The sequence below is a fragment of the Tamandua tetradactyla genome, chromosome 15 (assembly GCF_023851605.1).
Source record: "Tamandua tetradactyla isolate mTamTet1 chromosome 15, mTamTet1.pri, whole genome shotgun sequence".
Taxonomy (NCBI): Eukaryota; Metazoa; Chordata; class Mammalia; order Pilosa; family Myrmecophagidae; genus Tamandua; species Tamandua tetradactyla.
The window spans coordinates 71472183-71491646 of NC_135341.1; the positions used below are offsets into that span (position 1 = coordinate 71472183).

A 19464-nucleotide genomic window follows, 5' to 3' on the forward strand; every position below is an offset into this window, starting at 1 on the left:
GGGAAAAGAAGTGTAATTAATAAAGTGTCATGGCAGAAAGAGTTCAAATAGTGTCAAGAGGCTACTCTGGAGGTTGCAAGCTTCAGGTAGACCTTGCTACCTATCATAACCCCAACCAGGACAATTCCAGCCAATCCTAAACAACACCTAGGGCAATTTATAAGATTCCACAAGGGATCCATACACTAAAGTAACTTGCCAGAAACCCACAACCTCCAGAAGGGTCCCTGGTCCAGATAAGTCCTGAAACCTAGCCCAGCCTCTCCAGAACAGCAGATAGTTTCATCTCCCTACCCCGTATTAGTGACAGACCCTTCCAATATAAAAAGTTTAGAATTGCCATAGCCCAAACAACCCCAAGGAGAAGTATAGAAAGATGAAAGGTGATGATAGAAGATAGGGCTTAACAAATGAATATGAATGCTGAATCATTAAATTGATATCTCTTTTAGTCTCCAGTATTTTAGAGCAGCTAGAAATAAAAACCTAAAATTGTGAAATTGTAACCCATGCCAAAGTCTGAAATATGTTCTACAACTAATTGTGGTGCTGTGCTTTGAAATTTATAGCTTTTTTGTATACATGTTATTGTTCACAAAAACAGAAGGAAAAAAAGTCACTTGTGATGATAAAAAAGTATTTAAGCCCTCTAGCCTCATATTCTGGAGCAGCTAGAAGGAAAAACATGAGAGGATTGTATGGTAGCCCATGACAAACTCTGGGATCTATCCTGTAACGACTTTTTGAAGAGTGCTTTGAAAAGTATTGCTTTTTTATTTCTTTGCTTTGTATATATGTTAAACTATACAATAATAAAAAAAGTCTCAAGTCAAATGCAGACATTATCTGTAAGATTCAACTAAAAAAGTGGTAATGAGTGCTTGCTATCTGTGTGGAACTGGTAAATACAGTACAGCCCAGCCTTTGCCTGCAAGAAGCCTAATTTACTTAAACTACAAGCTGATATAATATACTTATGTAAGTTTTTATTATTACATTTAAATATGTATAATTGATATGAAAAACCTACTTGTCTCCCATGTTGGGGAGCTCAGCATCAAGACATAGGTATACATTCTGGTGTAAAGGCAATAAAAGTGTTTCTCATATACCACATGATCCTATGATAATAACAATAATGATACCAGCAAAAATAAACACTGCCACCTTGGGCAAGGTGAAGCTGGAGGACCCAGTCAAGTGGCCACAACAGGTGACTAAAACACCTGCCTGGTCATATTATCTGTCAGCTACTGCCAGCAGAAAGACAGATTCCTTTATCCCCTACGTTTAGAGGGGAAATCAACTCTGATGCCCAAACTACAATAAAGCCATAATTACACAGAAAATTTGAAATCAGCAGTGTAATTTGGGGGCAGTGGTGTGCGGCAGCACTCAAGTGGGGTAAAATGGCCAGTTCTGGCACCTTCGGCAAGTCATTAAACTCTGAACTCTGTTTCCTCCAGCCTTTGTGGGTGATGCAGGATTAAGTCATGTAATTATATTAAATGCTTGTTCACTTGTTTTGCACATAGTGCTTAAGAATGGTGGCTGCTGAAACTACTTCTAAATGCAAAAAAAAAAAAACTTCAGTAGCTGTATTTTCTACTTACGTAATAAAGATGATTGGCTCCCATGGTTGGGGGGAGGGGAGGGGAAGACTACAAAGGGGCCCAGGGGAATTTTCTGAGGTGCTGGAACTGTTCCATATCTTGATTGAGATGGTGGCAATACAACTGTGTGTTTCTGTCAAAACGCACAGAACTGGACACCCACAAGAGTGCATTTTAGTTTGTGAAAATTATAGCACAATTTTTACAAGTACCAAGCAAAGTACTCAGTAAATTCTGATTAGAATAAAGCATCCAAACTAAGATCCTGTTAATGTAATTTATTTCTAAAATTTAAAAAAGAATCAGAGGCCTAAAAAGCTACTTTACACTTTTGGATCAAGCTATTGAATTAAAGGATGGAGCTATTTGCAAAAAATGAGATACCATCTGAACAATTAACCAGTTTAACTGTTTGAAAATAACACATGGATTGTATTGAACGGTGCAGTGAATTATGGAAAGAGAAAATGAAAATGATGCTTTCGTTACTAGATTACTTAAGATGACAAACATGATATAGACTTCTTCCTTTTAAAAATCCAGTAATGGGTCTCTCTAAGTAATCTAAAAAGCAGAAAAGTCTGGTAATGAGTTCCACAATATATTTATCTTCTCAAGGTACCAGTAAAAGGCTCTTCAAGGCTGTTCAGTTTCTCAGCTTTCATAAACACTCTCACCATAACCAAGGAGCCCTACAAGTATAAGATAGATTCGGGCATCTATCTTGGCAGAAAATGTAGTTTTACAACAAGTTCTTACTCAACACCATATTTACAAAACAGATGGAGTTCCGAAGAATCGGTTTTAGATGAGAAATGTAATTTTGGTCAACCTTCAATGTAGTTCTGCCATATGTCCTGCACCTTAGCAATAACCCCCTTTCCCTGCTCATCATTTATCACATTTAGGTAATCATCTCTCATTCTAATTTCAGAATTCCCACCCAAGAGGAATGTCAAGGCTCTAATGAACATGGAAGCTAGGAAAAAAAGCATAGCTCATGAGCCCTACACTTCAACCATTACAACCCTAAAAATACTGGTCTCTATTCCTTAGCAAGCACTTGCTCCCTGCCATCCCCCCAGATCTAGAATAATCACCTTGCTTACTAATCTACTCCCACCTCTACTCTTAGACCACCTGATGGCATTCATCCCTCACATTTAAAAAGAACATAAGAGGATGGGAAGACAGTCAAGCACGAAGCTCCAGGAATCAGTTCCTCCACCTGAACAACTATTCATCAGGCAGGAACTGTCTGAATCAGTGACTTCAAAACCCCATAGTCTAATAGAACACTGTACAGCATCTAGAAAAGAGTGGAAAGAAGCTGTAGCTGTAAGTTAAGGTAAATACCATAAATTGCTCTCTCTGTGCTACTATCACACATCCTCCACTCTCACAGCAGGCAGCAGGAATAACTTTCTGGGGCAAAAGAGAGGCATAAAAATCCAGTTCCCTGAGATGAAAGGAGGGGAAGTTCTACTGCAAATCTCCTAGGGCAGCCACTGTTTCAACTCACCCAGGACAAAGGGACCGGGAGGAGACTGAAAGATGGTGCACTTCCTCAGAACTGCAGAGAACAGTTGTTTTTGCATTTCCTTGACAGGTCAGGAAAGTGAGCTTTGGGGAGTTGGGGAAGATGTGCCCGAGGTCCTTCCTGGCCCCTCCTTCACCTCCTCTCCCCAACAATTTGGAGCTCGCCAGCGTCCTCTTGGTGGGTCCCTGACCTTGTTCCAGCTGAGATGGGCTGACTTAGGAAACTCCTCTCTAGCATGACCCTGTCCTAGAACTGGGCCTCCAGCTTCTGGCAATGACAGCAGCGTAAAAAATAACTGAGGCGGACGGCCTGGGGCAAATGTGTACCTGCTTTAAATCCTGCAGGGAGCACCCAGGAGAGGGAGCTCTGTCTCCTGGGAAGTAGAGGGGACATTCAAACTCCTATAAATGGAGGAATTCCTAAAGCCACCAGCAAGTACAAGAGGGGGAAAAGACACAGGCCCAAAAAACGAAGAACACCAAGAACAAGTTATATTTGCTTTGGGTGGACCTTCCTGCTGGGAAGGCTGATGCTCAAGGAAATCTTATTTCAAGAAACAGATGTGTCAGGAAATAAATCCTAGAATTAACATTTTAAAATATTAAAGTATACAGTGTGCAACCAAAAAGTAAAAGACAAAAAACAGAAAATGATGGCTCATCCAAAGGAAGAGCAGAAAATTCGTAAAACATCAATGAAGAAGACCAAACTGCACATAAAAGACACAGATTAAAAAAAAAAAAGGATCTGCAATATGCTCAAGGAGATGAAAGAAAATAAAAAGAAAGAACTAGAGGTTATCAAGAGAACAATGATGAGCAATATGAGAATCTCAATAAAGAGAGAAACTTTAGGAAGGAGCCAAACAAAATTACAGGACTTGAAGACCCAATGACTAAAATGAAAAATCCCCAGGAGGGTTTCAACAGAAGATTAGAGCTGGCAGAAGAAAGAATTAGCAAACTGGAAGACAAGACTAAATCAGTCAGGCTGAGGAGGAGGAAAAAAAGAAATAATAAAAGCAAAAATAGCCTGAGAGACCCCTGGTATACCATCAAGCATGCCAATGCACACATTACAGGAGTCGCAGAAGGAGGAGAGAGAGAAACTTCCCAACTTAGCAAAAGACATGAATATGCACATTTAAGAAGCCCAGAGAACATCAAACAGGATAAACTTGAAGAAAAATATGCCCAGTCATATACTGATCAAACTAGCTAATGAAAAGGGCAAGAATAAAATCCTGAAAGCTGCAAGAAAAAAGCAACATGTTATTTAGAAGGGAGTCCCAATGTGATAAAGTGCCAATTTCTCATCAGAAACCATGGAGGCAAGGAGGAAGCCCTGAAAGAAAATAATTGCCAACCAAGAGTTTTCTATCAGGTGAGACTTTCTTTCAAAAACTGAGAAGAAATTAAGGCATTCCCAGGCAACCAAACGCTGAAGGAGTTCATCAACAAAAGACCTGCCATATAAACAATGCTAAAGGGATTTAGTTATCCAGTCTGAAAGGAAAGGACACTACACAGTGTCCTTTCAAAGTGGCATAAAGAAAGGCTTCCAGTAAAGGTAACTGCTTGAGTAATTATAAATGCCAGTATTATTGTATTGCATTTTGGGATGTGTAACTCCATTTCTCACAGTCTACAGATACTAAAGTGCATAAATGTCTTTAGTTTCGGACATAAAATGTAGAGGGATATAATCTGTAACAAGCACATAAAAATGTGTGGAGACAGAGGGGTATAGAAACAGTGTATGTGTATGCCATTTAAGTTAAGTTGGTATCGAAGCAAATATGATTGGTTTATATTTAGTATGTTAAATTTTAACCCCATGGTAACAACAAGGGAAATGTATTTAGAATATAGAGAAAGAAATCAATATGTTCCAGTACAAAAACAAAAAACAAAAAACAAATAAATAGGAAAGTAGGCATTATCAGAAGAACTGAGAGGCAAAAAGATTTAACACTTACAAAGGCTAAATAGCAAAATGGCACAAGGAAGTCCTGCATTATCAGTGAGGTAAATGTAAATGGATTAAACTCTCCAGTTAAATGGAAGAGAATGGCAGAATGGATGACAAAGCAATACCCAACTATATGCTTTTTTTAAGAGACTCACCTGAAATTCAAGGACTTAAGGAGACCCAAAGTGAAAGGACAGGAATAAATATACCATACCATTAGTAACTAAAGAGAGCTGAGGAAGCTATACTAATACCAGATAAAACAGATTTTAAGTCAAAATAGTTACAAGGGGCAAAAATGGTTATTATATACCAATAAAGTGATCAATACCACAAAACAACATAACAGTTAAAATATATATACACCTAGCAGCAGAGGCCAAAATATATGAAACAAATATTGATAGATTTGAAGGGAGAAATTGAAGGCTCTACATTAACAGCAGGAGACTTTATTACACCACTCTCAATATGGCCAGAACATCCAGAAAAAAGGTCAATAAATGCAAGGCTTGATATACATAGACATATATAGAACTTAACAGGCATATATAGAACATTTCACCCAACAAAAACAGAACACACATTCTTCTACTATGCACACGGACATTCTCCAGGATAAATCATATTTTAGGTCACAAAATAAGACTCATAAATAAAAAATATTAAAATCATTTAACGTATCTTCTGCAAACACAATGGAATGGGGCAAAAATCAATAACAGCAAGAAAAATATGAAATTTGCAAATACATGGAAATTAAACACACTCTTAAAAAGCCAATGGGTTAGAAAGGAAGTCACAAGGGATATTGAGAAATATCTTGTGGTGAATGAAAATGAAAATACAACAAACCAAACCTTATGGATGTAACAAAGGCAGTAAGAAGGAAATTTATAGCTCCAAATGCTTACATTAAAAAAAGAAGAAACAACTCAAATCAGAAGCCTAACCTCAAAACTGGAAGAACTAGATAAAGAGCAAACATCCCAAAAATTAAAGCAGAGATAAATGAAATAGAGAATAAAAACAATTTTAAAAACCACCAAAACCAAAAGTTGGTTCTACGAAAATGTCAATAAAATTGACAAAACGTTATCTAGACCAACAAAAAAAAAAGAAGGAAGACACAAATGAATAAAATAAAAAATGAAAAGGGGGATATTACTATCTACCCCACTGAAAGAAAAAGACAATAAGATGATCCTATGAACAACTATACGCCAAAAATTTACATAATTTAGATGAAATGGGTAAATTCCTAGAAACATACAAACTATCTACACTGACTAAAGAAGAAACAGAAGATCTTAACAAACCAACTCTAGTAAAGAGCTTGAATCAGTAATCTAAAACCTCACAAAAAAATTCAATGCGGTGCAAGGGTAGTTCAGTGGTAGAATCCTCACCTACCAAGCGGGAGACCCAGATTTGATTCCTGGCCCATGCACTCCCCCTCCACCGAAAAAAAAAAAAAAAAATCAACAAATGGTGCTGCAATAACAGGATACTCGCATGGAAAAAGAATGAACTGTGACCCTCACCATACACCATATAATAAAACCAAAAAAATTAAAAAAAACCTCCCAGAAAGTAAATGCCCAGAACAAGCTTCATGGGGGAATTTTACCAAACATTCCAGTAAAAGTCTTGCTAAAACTCTTCCAAAAAAATTGAAGAGGAAGGATCACTACCATATGCATTCTACGAGGCTAGCATCATCCTCATACCAAAGCCAGATAAAGATAACACAGGAAAAGAAATTACACCCAATATCTGTTATGATAGAGGCAAAAATCCTGAACAAAAGACAAACAAATCAAATCCAACAGTACATTAAAAGAACTTACACCACAATCAAGTGGATTTATTCCAAGTATGCCAGGATGGTTCAACAGAAGAAAATCAATATAATGCACCATTAACAGAAGGAAGGGGAAAAACATAAGATGATCTCAATTTGCGCAGAAAAAGTATGTGACAAAATGCATCACTCTTCTGGATAAAAATACTTAGAAGACTAGGAAGAGAAGAAAATTGACTCAACATGATAGATGGCATATATGAAAAACCCACAGCTAATATCATGCTTAACAGTGAAAGACTGAAAGTTTTCCCTCTAAAATCCGGAACAAGACAAGGATTCCCACTGTCACCACTGTTATTCAAGATTGTATTGGAAATTCTACTCAGAGAAATTAGGCAAGAGCATTCAAAGAAGAAATCAAGAAAAAATGGCACTTACAATAGCAACTAAAAGGATCAAATATTTAGGCATAAATCTAACCAAGGACGTAAAGGACCTATACACAGAAAACTCTAAAATATTGTTAAAAGAAAACAAAGAAGACCTAAATAAAGGGAAAGCCATTCTGCGTTCATGGATAGGAAGACTGAATATTGTTAAGATGTCAATTCTACCCAAAGTGGTTTACAGATTCAATGCCATCCCATCAAAATTTACAGAAATGGAAAAGCCAATCATCACATTTGTATTCAAGGGTAAGGGATCCTGAATAGCTAAAACTGTCATGAAAACGAAGAAGGAATTTGGAGGACCCAAACTTCCCAATCTTAACACTTATTACAAAGCCACAATAATCAAAACAGTGTGGTCTTGCACAAGAACAGGCTTATAGACCAATAGATTAGAAATAAGAGCTCTGAAATCAACCCTCACATTTACGGTCAACTGATTTTTGACAAGATGGCAAAGCTCACTCAACTGGGAAAGAAGAGTCTTAACAAATGGTGCTAAAACCCCTAGATCTCCATCTGCAAAAAGATGAAGGTGGATCCCTTTCCACATCACATATAAAAATGACCTCAAATGGATCATAAACCTTAATACAGAGCCAGAACTAAAAAATTCCTAGAAAACGTAAGGAAGCATTTCTAGGACCTTGTGTTGCACAAGTAACTATAAAAAGAGTAGATAAATGGGACCTCATCAAAATTAAAAACTGTCATGCCCCAAAGAACTTTATCATGAAATGATAACCTTCACAATGGGAGAATATATTTTGAAACCACATAATAGATAAGGGTTTAATATACAGAATATATAAAGAAACGCTTCAACTCGACAACAAAAAGACAACCCAATTTAAAAATGGGAAAAGACTCGAATATATGTTTCTCCAGAGAAGATATACAAATTGCCAAAATGCCACAACAAGCAGCTTAATATCATTAGGTATTAGGGAATGCAAATCAAAGCTATGAGATACCATTTCACACCTACTAGAATGGTTACTATTTTTAACAATGGGAAATTACAAGTATTGAGAGGATGTGGAGAAATAGGAATATTCATTTAATGCTGGTGGGAATGTAAAATGGTGCAGCTGCCAAGGAAGACAATTTGGCAGCTCCTCAGAAAGTTAAGCATAGAACTACCATATAACCCGGCAATTTCACTTCTAGGTATACACCCAAAAGAACTGAAAGCAGGGACTTGAACAGATATTTGCACACCAACGTTCACAGCAGCATTATTCACAGTTGCCAAAAGAAGGAAGCAGCCCAGGTGACCATCAGCTGATAAATGGATAAAAGCATGTGGTATATACATGCAATGGAATATTATTCAGCTGTAAAAAGGAATGAAGTTCTGATACATGTGAAAACATGAATGAACCTTGAAGATGACATGCTCAGTGAAATAAACCAGACACAAAAGGACACATATTGTATGATCTCAGTGACATGAAATAATTTGAATACACAAACTCAGAGTCAGAAGCTAAAATATAGGTTGCCATGGGATGAGATAAGGGTAGGGAATACAGAGTTGAGGCTTAAAATGTACAGAGTTTCTATTTGGGGCAATGAAAAAGTTTTGGTAATAGATGATGGCAATGGTAACACAACATTGTGATCATTAACAGCACTGAATTATATATTTGGATGTGGTTAAAAAAGTACATTTTAGGTTGTTTATAAAGTACTAGATTAAAAATAACTCATGAACATTAAAGGGCTTGGAGAAAAAAAAATTCATGGAGCCACAGAACACAAACAGTGAACCTTAAGTTAAACCATGGATTATAGTTTAATAGTACAGTTATTAGAATGTGCTTTCACCAATTGTAACAAATGTATCACCCCAATACAAGGTATTAAAAAATAGTGTAGTATTTGGTAATCCATATTTTATGCATGATTGTTTTGTAAACCCAAAATTTCTCTAATAAAAAAGAGAAAGTATAAGGATATCAAGGCAAGACATCAGTATTGCTTTTGCACTTTACAACACATGAACTTCTGTAAGATTTTTAATAGTTTTTAACAAAAGTGAAATATAAAGAATTCTGACAGTGATGTGACAGAAATATGTGTGAACCACTCACTACCTCATGAAACTATCTGTCAAAGTAAAAGACCTCTACTCTATTAGGATATTATCTTGTTGCTGTAGTCATATCTTTAGAAAACAGTACCAATGAATTCCTAAATCTTGATCCTTTGAGGCACTAATTCAAGACGATACATACTAACCACTTACTTATTTAAATATAGCACCTCCTTTTCTATGAATCGCATAAATTAGGCTTGCTCAACTTTCAACTTTGAAAGAGTGTTTGAGAAACATACAAGTTGAAAATCAAGGCAAGAAAAAGGAGTCAATTAAATCATCTTAGGGGGTACAAGATAATTAACAAGATATGACCCTGGGAAACCCAAACCACCTATTTCAGAAATTAACAGAACTTAGAGAACATGTACTTCTTCCATCTTTCCTTCATTCATTCAGTAAGCAAATGTCTACTGAGCTCCTCCTCTGTTTTCTGGCACTGTGTAGCTATGGCTACAACTGTGAACAAGAATCAACTGCCCTCACTAGAAAGAAGGAAAATAAGAAAACACCTTTGAAAGTTTCGGAATTTTATATAAACATCAGTGGCATTTCTGAAAGCAGTGATTTCTGAACAATTAATCACTTTCCTATGTGCTTTTAGAGTCTTCAATGAAGAAATGATATCTATCCACAAGCTTTCAATTTCATATATCAGAAATACTGACAAATATGTGTCAAACATTGACAAATCATTCTTTCTAATTCCCTATGGATGGAAAATTAAAACATACAATCATAGAAGTTACATTATGAATCCTACTACAAACACCAATAAAGTTTGAATTTTTCTAGAAAAGCAAAAACAAGCCCTCAAAAACTGGGGTAGGCGATTAAAGCTAAGTAGGCTGGTCTTTTGTATGGAATCTTCACCTCAAATTTCATCCATTTGAGAGCACTATGTAAAAGCACCTCAAATATTTGGTAACCCATAAAAACAGGAGTGACACATAACTCTGTCAATAGTGTAGCTTATCACCAACAGTTGAAAGCAACTTCCATGGAAACATAAGCTACAGAGTAAAAGAGAATGTAAGTCACGAAAAGCTATGTACGTCACAAAAATACATTTTACTTTCTCTAGTTTAACTCTAAACATGCACTGCAGGCAAGTAATACCCTTGATCTTTCAACCCTTCAATCTTGCCCTTGCCCACATATAAACTGTACAAACAGATGACAAAGCGAAAAGCAGTTTCACAATTGCCTGTGACATAGAGTAGCAAGACGGTATATTTCACTACATGACTGCAGAACTTGATAACACCCTCAGGTCTTTTCAAGGTACTTGGAAGATTTCTGTAGGTCCAATCGAAATTCAAATATCACCAGGGCCAACTCTGTTTTCTGTGGCATGTTGTGCCCTCTCTCCTACCCTCCTGCTTGTTATCAGCCACAGGAAGGGTGGGTGCAGTCCTGTAAGTGTGCTTTGCTGCTCACTGTCTTGATAACCCTTGATTTCAGAGCACATTTTCACATTTGCTCCAAACTTCAGCAGAATGAGTTTGTCTTGCCCAAGGCTCTGCTTTTCTTTGCTCATAAACTATATTTACACTTCATGTCACGAGAAATATTTTTAAATTGCACACCAAAATGTAATATAAGAATGAAACCACAACAAACACAGGAGCTTCTAGCATTACTTCTTGAGTTTAAAAATACACGAAACAATCGCAGGCTTGCTTCTGCTAAATTACACCATGCAAAAGACTTCAAAACCAAGCAAAGTGCCCCCAACAACTTCCACAGAAGAGGTGGAGGCCAGGCTACTGCAGCAAGGGAAAGATTAAACCGTGCAGAACTATAATCTATCTGAGCTTTTGAGCCTAAAAAAAAAAAAAAAAAGCGGAAATCTGCATTCAGGTTCAGAAACCTACTCCATTTCTCCGTGTGATCGAGGCACCAGAGATTCTGCACCCTGGAAGTACAACCATTTGCAAGTGGCAACTATATACAGACTAGAGGAAAGCTAAAAATTTCTGATTGCCTTCTGGGATTTTTAAGAACATGTTTTCACATAATCCCCAATTGTCCTTAAAATACAATAGGAACCGTTACAGGGAGTCTGTTACCAGCCTAGGTTACCACAGAGGAGCATGCCCTGGCCACACAGGTACAGGCCAGACTTCCAGGCCAATCCTGGGAGAGGTGACAGCCCCAAGTTCAACTAGAGAGGATGTCTGGGCACAGCTCCCCTTGCACCTCAGGGATCACCTTTCCATTCTTTCCCAATGCCATCTGCATCCAATCCCTGCTCAATCACCCCCAGCACCCGCGGTCCCAGTGGTTCCTGCTAGCAGTGAGCTCCCCTTACGTCCCCCTCCTTCCACCACCACTCCCCCCCCCCCCAACTCCTCAGGAGAGAACAAACCCCCAAGGACGGCTGGGGGTGGTGCGGAACGACCTTCTCCCACCTACCTTGATGATGCTGCTCCGGCGGGGCAGGCCGCCCGGCTTGCTCTCCCGGGAGAGGGTACCGGCGGCCGGGCCGGGGGTCGGGGCGAGCGCAGTGCCGTAAGGTTCCCTAGCGGGGCTGGCCCGGGCTTCGTCCCCAGACACGCCGAGGCTGCAGTCTCCGTTGGAAACCCCGCCGCTGTCATAGCGCGCCCGCCCGTGGCCGAGGCGACCTCCCCCGCCGCCTTCTCCGGATCCGGCTTTCAGGGCGCCCCTGGCGCCGAGGGCCGGGCCCGGGGAGGTGGGCAGGGCCCCGCCGGCGGCGCCCCCCCGGCCGCACTCCGCCATGGGCGCCCCGCGACCCGTCAGCACAAAGCCGCGTCCCCGCGTCCCCGCGTCCCCGCCGCCGCCTCGGGCCCCTCCTCCTCTCCTCCTCCCGCCGCCGCCGCCTCGGCCGCTTCTTCCGCTTTTTTTTTTTTTTTTTTTTAATTTCGATGTGCTGTTTGTTTCGAGCTCGCTTAGCACACGGCTAAAGTCGTGGCGGCGGAATTCTCGGAAGATTCCTACAGGGGAGAGAAGAGAGAGGCACAAGTCAGCTCCCGCGGCGGCGGAGCCCGGGCTCCCGGCACCTGGGGAAAGAAAACACGCCCCGCCACACGCGCCGCAGCGGGCGCCAAAAATAACCGCGCGGGCCCGGCGCCCACCCCGGGGGCCTCCGGGGGCCCACCTCGGGGCCTCGAGACCCACACCCCGAGGTAGCCGGGCGCCCAACTCAGGGCACCGGGCTCTCTTCCCCGGGGGCTCAGGGCCCCCACCGCACCGTAACGGGGAACCCTCCCTGGAGACTCGGGGCACCCACCCCGGGAGCCAGGGCGCCACCTGGGACACAGCGCGAGGGTAAACAGCAGGCGCCCTGACGCTCTCCCTCCACGAGGAGGCGCCTCCCGAGGGTCACGCGGCCCCCGGCCGGCAGGCGGGCGGCGACGCCGGGGTCTCCCTGCACCCCAACTTCCTGGAGGCTGCCGCGTGCGGGGACCCGCCGCGTCCCCCCAGGGTTCCCGCCGAGACCCGCGGCATCAAGAGGAAGCGCGCGGCGGGCAGGGGCGGCCCGGCTGCGATCTTCGCGGTGCCGCCCGGGGGACAGCTCCTGGAGGGGGCGGCGCAGACCCACTCACCGCGCCCCGTGCTCGTCTCCGCCGGGGCTCGGCGCTGCCCCCTACAGGCCGCGGGGGCCCACCCCGACCGCTGCCCCGGCCCACCGCCAGCCTCCCCGGCTCTCGCTCGAGGTCGCCGCCGTCGCGGCTACTCTCCATGAGGCCGGGGCGTCCGACTGCTGAGCTGACGGCGACAGGCGGCGGCCTGGGGTCCTGTATACACCGCCACTAACCCCCTCCCCGGAGCTGTCGCCACTGCCAATCACCTGCCCCGGCGCCCCGAGGCGCAACGACAGCACAGGCCGCGGGGCCGGGAGCGCGGGGCCCGGACTCACGAGTTCGGCCTCTGCGCCTCCCTCCCCCTCCCCCTCCTCCCCTCCCCCTCCTCCTCCTCCCTCCCCCTCCTCCTCCTCCTCCTCCTCTTCCTCCTGGCCCCGGCGCGGGGAACTCATTTCCCTCCCACCCAGCTTGGGAAAATGCCATCCGCTCTGGGCATCATATACTAAAACTAATTCTGTTCCTTTGAGCTTTTGAACTGTCAATTGATTCAAGTGGTTCCAAGGATCCTGGAGGGCGCGAGATGGGTGGGGCTGAGGAGCAGAGGACATGGGCAGAACCTATTCTTTGCCCTCTGGATAGCCCTACCCTACAGAGATTTATCACCGTCGCCCTCCACCAGTGTCCTTCCTGATCCCACCGCCAGGGATGCCAGCTGACCCAGCCCCCAGAGGGCCCGTCCTGGGTCAAGCTCATCATTTGGGGCATGACCCTACTTGTGTCGCTACAGCCGGATCCTCCCCTCCCCCCCTTCGCCCACGGTTCAGCCCGAGTGACCGGCCTAAATATCAACCCTGATCGCGCCCACGCTCCCCCAGCTCAAAATCCTCCTCTGGATTTCCCTTCCCTCGCACCAGATACGGCACAGAATCCGCAGCTTGGTAGCTGAGGCTCCACCCTGCCTGATCCCACCCATTTCTCCATCCTAGGCTCCCTGGGCTCCAGGCTCCCGCCCTTCTTTAGCACCCCAGCTGTTCTCTAACTTGTATTTCCTATTCCGGGAATGCGCCCCCCGCGGGGCGTGAAGGAGATAGTCCGCTGCGGGTGAACTTAAAGACCTCGTTTTCATTTGCATGATGTTGTAGCAAGCTGCCAAGTAGCCTCAGAGGGAACCTGCTTTACATACATATGCATACCCACCCTTGCCCCTGAAGCCACAGCAAATACCTTCAAGTTATTTTTAGGGACATTTTGTCTTTTGATCCTATGGATTCATGTTTTTATAACCCAACACCTGGGACTATACACCAACAAATATTTTCATATGGATGGACACAAGGTTTTAATAGTCTCACCTCTTTTCTACTTTTTTTTTCTAGTTTTGTTTCAAAATATTCGGTTTCTTTAAATCTTGTGGTAGTTGTGCAGAAAAATATATTCAAGTAATTCAAATCAGGTTCTTATCTGCTTTATCAAATTTACAGTCATAATAGCGTTTCAGTATGTTGTGGGGGCAGGAAGAAAGAATGCAGAGAGGCCCTTATTCTGAAAGTTCTCTATTTCTGATATTTTTAGAAAACGCCTGGAGGTCTCTGCCCTTTCTGCATTAGTATCTAATTTTTCATGCATTATCAATTACTAGTAAAATGCTAGGAGAGCCATTTATCCTTTGACTCTCACGGTGAGTTCCTTGGGGTAAATAAGGGCATTTTGAGGTTTAAACTCCCAGGATGCTTTTTATAAAACCGCCGTCTCATTCGCTTAATGCCCTCCAAAATGAGCACCTATCCATCTCACGCCGAACTTCCAACAGGTCAAACCAGGGAGACTTCGCTGAAATAGACTTGGCATTTAAATTAAAATGTTTCCCAAAGCTTCTTGGCAGACCTGTAATTAATGATGCCAGAAGCTCAAGGCCTTTGCCAGATTCCTCTTTATCCCCATAAGTACTTGTCTCCCACAAGCCGCTGGTCACACGCCTGCTGATGTTATCGCTGTACTTTTTCAACACACAAACAGCCAAACTGTAGGTACCATTCTCCAAAATGGTGTTGGGAAACAGCATGTTCCTGTGACGTGTGCAATTCTCGGCTCCCGACAGGCTTTTTAATATCCAAATTCAGTTTTTTTTTTTCACCATGAACAGCATAATAAGTGATTATTTCTCCTCCTTCCTGCTTGTCTCTGTGCAGTTACTAAGTGATTGCTTTCCATTTCTCCTATTCCATGAGCAATGCTATTGAAGAAATTGTAAATATTTTGCCAGAATTCTTACTGAAGTGTTTTCATGGCGATGTAAAATTCATAGAAGTTAGACTTAGGGGAGAAAAACACAAAAATATCCTAGTCATTCCTCAGCAAATACTGTCTAATGGTTCCCCTGGACTCGTTTTCATAGCAGGGCAATAAAAGGCAAGGCATTAATAAAATGCTGTTCTGTGTAATGCCATGATGCTTACACCAATTTATTTATTACATTCATATACTAGTGGTTGGATTCTGATGAGTACCTTTGAATTCTCATCATTATAGCTTACCAGCAACACATAGTTGTATATCTTTTAAGCTTTCCTCATATTTCAAGCCATTGCAACTTTTAATCATTGTTGTCACCCTTTACCAAGAAATCTTCGATTTGTCTGCATCTTTAATTCAGTGTAGAACCTGAGCTATTCGAGCTCCCTAGTCCATAATAACCTTCCATCAGTCTCCCAAAATAACATTGGCACTGCTTACTGTCTTCTGGCTGTCATTTATACTTTGTAGGTTTTGAATTCATATCTAGTTTCCAGTTTGTGTGCTCTAACATTACAACTTTCCAAAGTTTTCTGACTCACTGAGCACTTGGCCTTCAGATTATCTTCTCCCTCCGTGCATTATGACAATTTTCTCAAACCTCAATCTCACTTTACCTCCTGTATGTCTCTAAGAAGTTCAACCTCTGAGCCTTCACATTTGACTGTTCTCCAAGAGCTTAATGTAAGAGCTAACTCGAGCAGAAGATGGAAGACCAAAATGCTTCAAGGAACTAGCAGATTATTTCAATGCACTGGTCCACACTGGCTACTGATGTGCTTCCTGAGTCTATCTAAATGTCGATTTTCATTGATTATGCTCCTACAACTTGAAGTATACTTATTCATATGATCCTCAACAACAAGAAATGCATAAAGATTGCTTTTCTTCTTGGGCTCCAATGTGGCAAGTTAGACTTGCCAAAAGTTTTCACTCTGTATTCTTCCTCTCCCCGGACACTAAAGATCCTTCACCAATTTTCCTTGGATCTGTTTCCTACAAGTGTATATGGCTGCCAAGAAGTTAGGTACTCTGGGAAAAACATCAAAACTCTCTAGCCACTGAGGAATCACTACTGCATTTATTCATTTGATCTCAGTAGCTACTGAGTTAGATGCCACTTTGAGAAAATCTATTAATTACTGGGGATTTAATAAGATTACCCAAAGGAACAATGTGATAGACTAATATGGTTCACACTAAAAATCACTGTTGCTTATCACACCATTTTTGTAAATTCTCTCTCCTGTATTTGATTGAAGTCCTACTATTATTTTGTTACAGGAGCCATTGCAAATTCAAATGCCTATAGGAGTCAACAGTGATGTATTCTGCATAGCAAATACAAAGGAATGTCCTTCCTGACTCATCTTTGGTTTTCCGATTTTGATAGAGCCATCATAGAAGAGTTTACTGTTCTCTTAACTGTGCAAAAGGGTGTGAACACGATAATAAATAGCAACTGATGTTCAGCCTGCTGTGGGGCAGCAGTGCGGAATAGTGGGAATTCAGGTAACTTGATGAAAATCTTATTGTTGCTGAGAGGGAAAACTGCTCCAGTGGGCCAGCATCATCTTGTTTTTCAAGAGAAGCCCTAAATCTGGAGTATAAACATATTATTGTATTGTTACATTCTCTTGAGAGACACCTACAAAGTGAAAGGTCCGCATATTGCTCCTTGTAAGAGCTACAGAGCGACCTACTTTTTACTGTCCCATCCTCTCATATGGGTCATCAGAATTTTCCAGTAGTTTTCCAGCCACTTCTGCATCGCACAATGAGCAAAGCTTGGCAAATGCCTTCTGAATTTTGCATTTATTTGGGTCTCAATCTGGTTTTCAGGGACAGATTCACTTTCATAGTTTAAGGAGTCAGCTATCTGATATCATTTCACACTTCCCAGGATTTGTTGCTCCCAATCCACTTTCCTTTACTACCCATTCTCATATCCAGAGCCCAGAAGTACTTTGTCTCTGAAATCTTAAACTCAGAAGCCCGTTGTCAACTAGAGACTGTCTTGCCACCAGTCCCATTCCCTTACTTCCCCTAAACCCACTGTCAATCTTAGCAAGAACTTTACTTCCTCTAACTCCAGCCTTGGTTCTCAGTCCAGTGCCACATGCTGGGCCTCATCCACAAGACTTTCAACCATACTCTCACTAGCAGCATAGACCCTTCACACTCTTGCCCTGCAATTGCACCCACCTTCCCTACCTCCCACTTTGCAGAGATCTAACGATGGCTTTCTCCATGCCCGCCCTAGGACTTCCACTGTGCTGGAGAAAAAAAATCACAAAGCTACACTGGCTGGAGCCATTACCAAGTGTATGATTTCCATTTTCAGTGGGGCCTTCAGTGATGTTAAGGGAAACTTTTTACCATTTGCTAACTGGCCCCAATTTCCATTCTCCAAACCACTCCTTTCAAAATCCTAATTGACCCACTGCCTGCAATCTCTGCAGTTGTCCCAGGATTCTACTTCACAGACAATAAAATGTATCAAGAAATAACCTGCTTTGACTTTTCCTCCACCCCACTTATCTTTACCCCATCCCTACTATTTAAGGCTAACCCAAGTCAGAAGCCATTTTATCCCTTCTCATTTTCCTCGCCTTCACATTGAAGTTTCTATCTCAAAAATATTCTATTTCTCTGATTCTCACTGCCCTTGCAGTTACCAACCTATTGTAACTGGATTCCATTCCCACAACACTACTGAAACTGCCCTTCCAGAGGTCATGGTTGACTTCCTAATTAGTAAACCCAAGAGCTCCTTTTTAGTTTTTATCTTTCTTGGCCTTTGTGGATTTGACATTGCAAACTTTCATTATATCATTGCAGCTCTTTTCCCTTGCTGAGATTCTTGGCCTCACTGTGTCCCCAAGAAACTCAAACTCAAAATGCCATTATTTTAATTCATTGACTCTGCCCTCCTGTGTGCCGTATTTCTTAGTCATTCTTTACTCACCCAGTAGCTCTTACTGAGGAATTCAGCATCAGCCTAACTCCCTGCACCCTGTATAAGTTACTTATCGAGGTGTTCTAGGTCAACCTAAAAATCTCTCAAAACCATTACCATCAGAATGGCCTGGTTCATTGTTGCATCACACTTTGCTTGGACTTCTGCAATAGCCTCCTAATCCTGCCTGTTTCTAAACCCTCCCAGCTCCAAACTATTTCTCAAACTACCATCAGAACTGCCCTGGGGTGGGGTTTGGGGTGGGGGAAGAGTATCTCTTCCCAACCTACAAATCTTCAACAGTTCCACTTCAAAACAAACTTCATTCTCCTTTGCAGATACACACAGCCCATCCCTAACTTCCCTTCTAGCATCCCTGACATGATCCCTACATGCTAGTCACACTGACCTACTTCCCCGAAATGGCCATGTGCACTTCCCTCCATGTCTGTGCGCATGGAGCAGGACTTAAGAGTTCTTATTCCCGTCTCTTCACTGCAAGAATTTAGAGGCATTTTTCAAGAAAGTACAAGTGTTGCCTAGTTTGATAAGATGTTCCTAACTCCAGAAAACATAACAAATTGCTCCTCTAGGCCCTTAAAGAACGTAGTACATGCCCCAACTATAGCCTTCATTGGACTAGATCGTAATTATTTATTTATGAGTCTTTTCCCCATATGAGCCTGAGCTCAAAAAAGTACAGCTACAAGTCTTTTCTACATACTACTTGAGCTCATCAGAGTTTGATGCTACATACATTCCCTTCTTATCCTTTGTTCCATCCCAGGACCTGTCATATAATAGACCTCAATAAATTTGTTGATTTTAACTAATAAGCCATTTTTGAAAATCAATCGCTGTTCCTCGTATACTTATTAAACCCTTTCTTCTTTCATAAGTTCTCTTTCCTCACTTATGCTGAGTCTGTTTTATTATTCTGTGGATTCCAACTTTTCTTCCAATTTTTTTCCTTATTATCTGACGCAAATATATCCATTCATGTAGTAGCATCTGGTAAGAATACACGCAGTCTAAAAATTGGGGGGCTAAAGGGTAAAAGTTTGGGTAGATTGAAATACTAGTGGTCAATGTGAGGGAGGGGTAAAGGGTATAGGATATATGAATTTTTTCTTTTCTCTTTTTACTTATTTTGTGGGAGCGATGCAAATGTTCTAAAATTATCA

General features: G+C 41.9%; 1 protein-coding gene across 2 annotated transcripts in view; it reads right to left on the minus strand.

Moving 5' to 3' along the window:
- PLCL2 (phospholipase C like 2) overlaps positions 1 to 12223 on the minus strand; it is a 206989-nt gene extending 194766 nt beyond the window's left edge. The window contains exon 1 of one of the 2 annotated variants that reach the window (XM_077130040.1): positions 11900 to 12223. In XM_077130040.1, the coding sequence (XP_076986155.1) occupies positions 11900 to 12223 (324 nt within the window). The remainder of the gene's footprint in view (positions 1 to 11899) is intronic. The other variant, XM_077130043.1, reaches the window with a different exon arrangement.
- Between the last annotated feature and the right edge of the window lie 7241 nt (positions 12224 to 19464).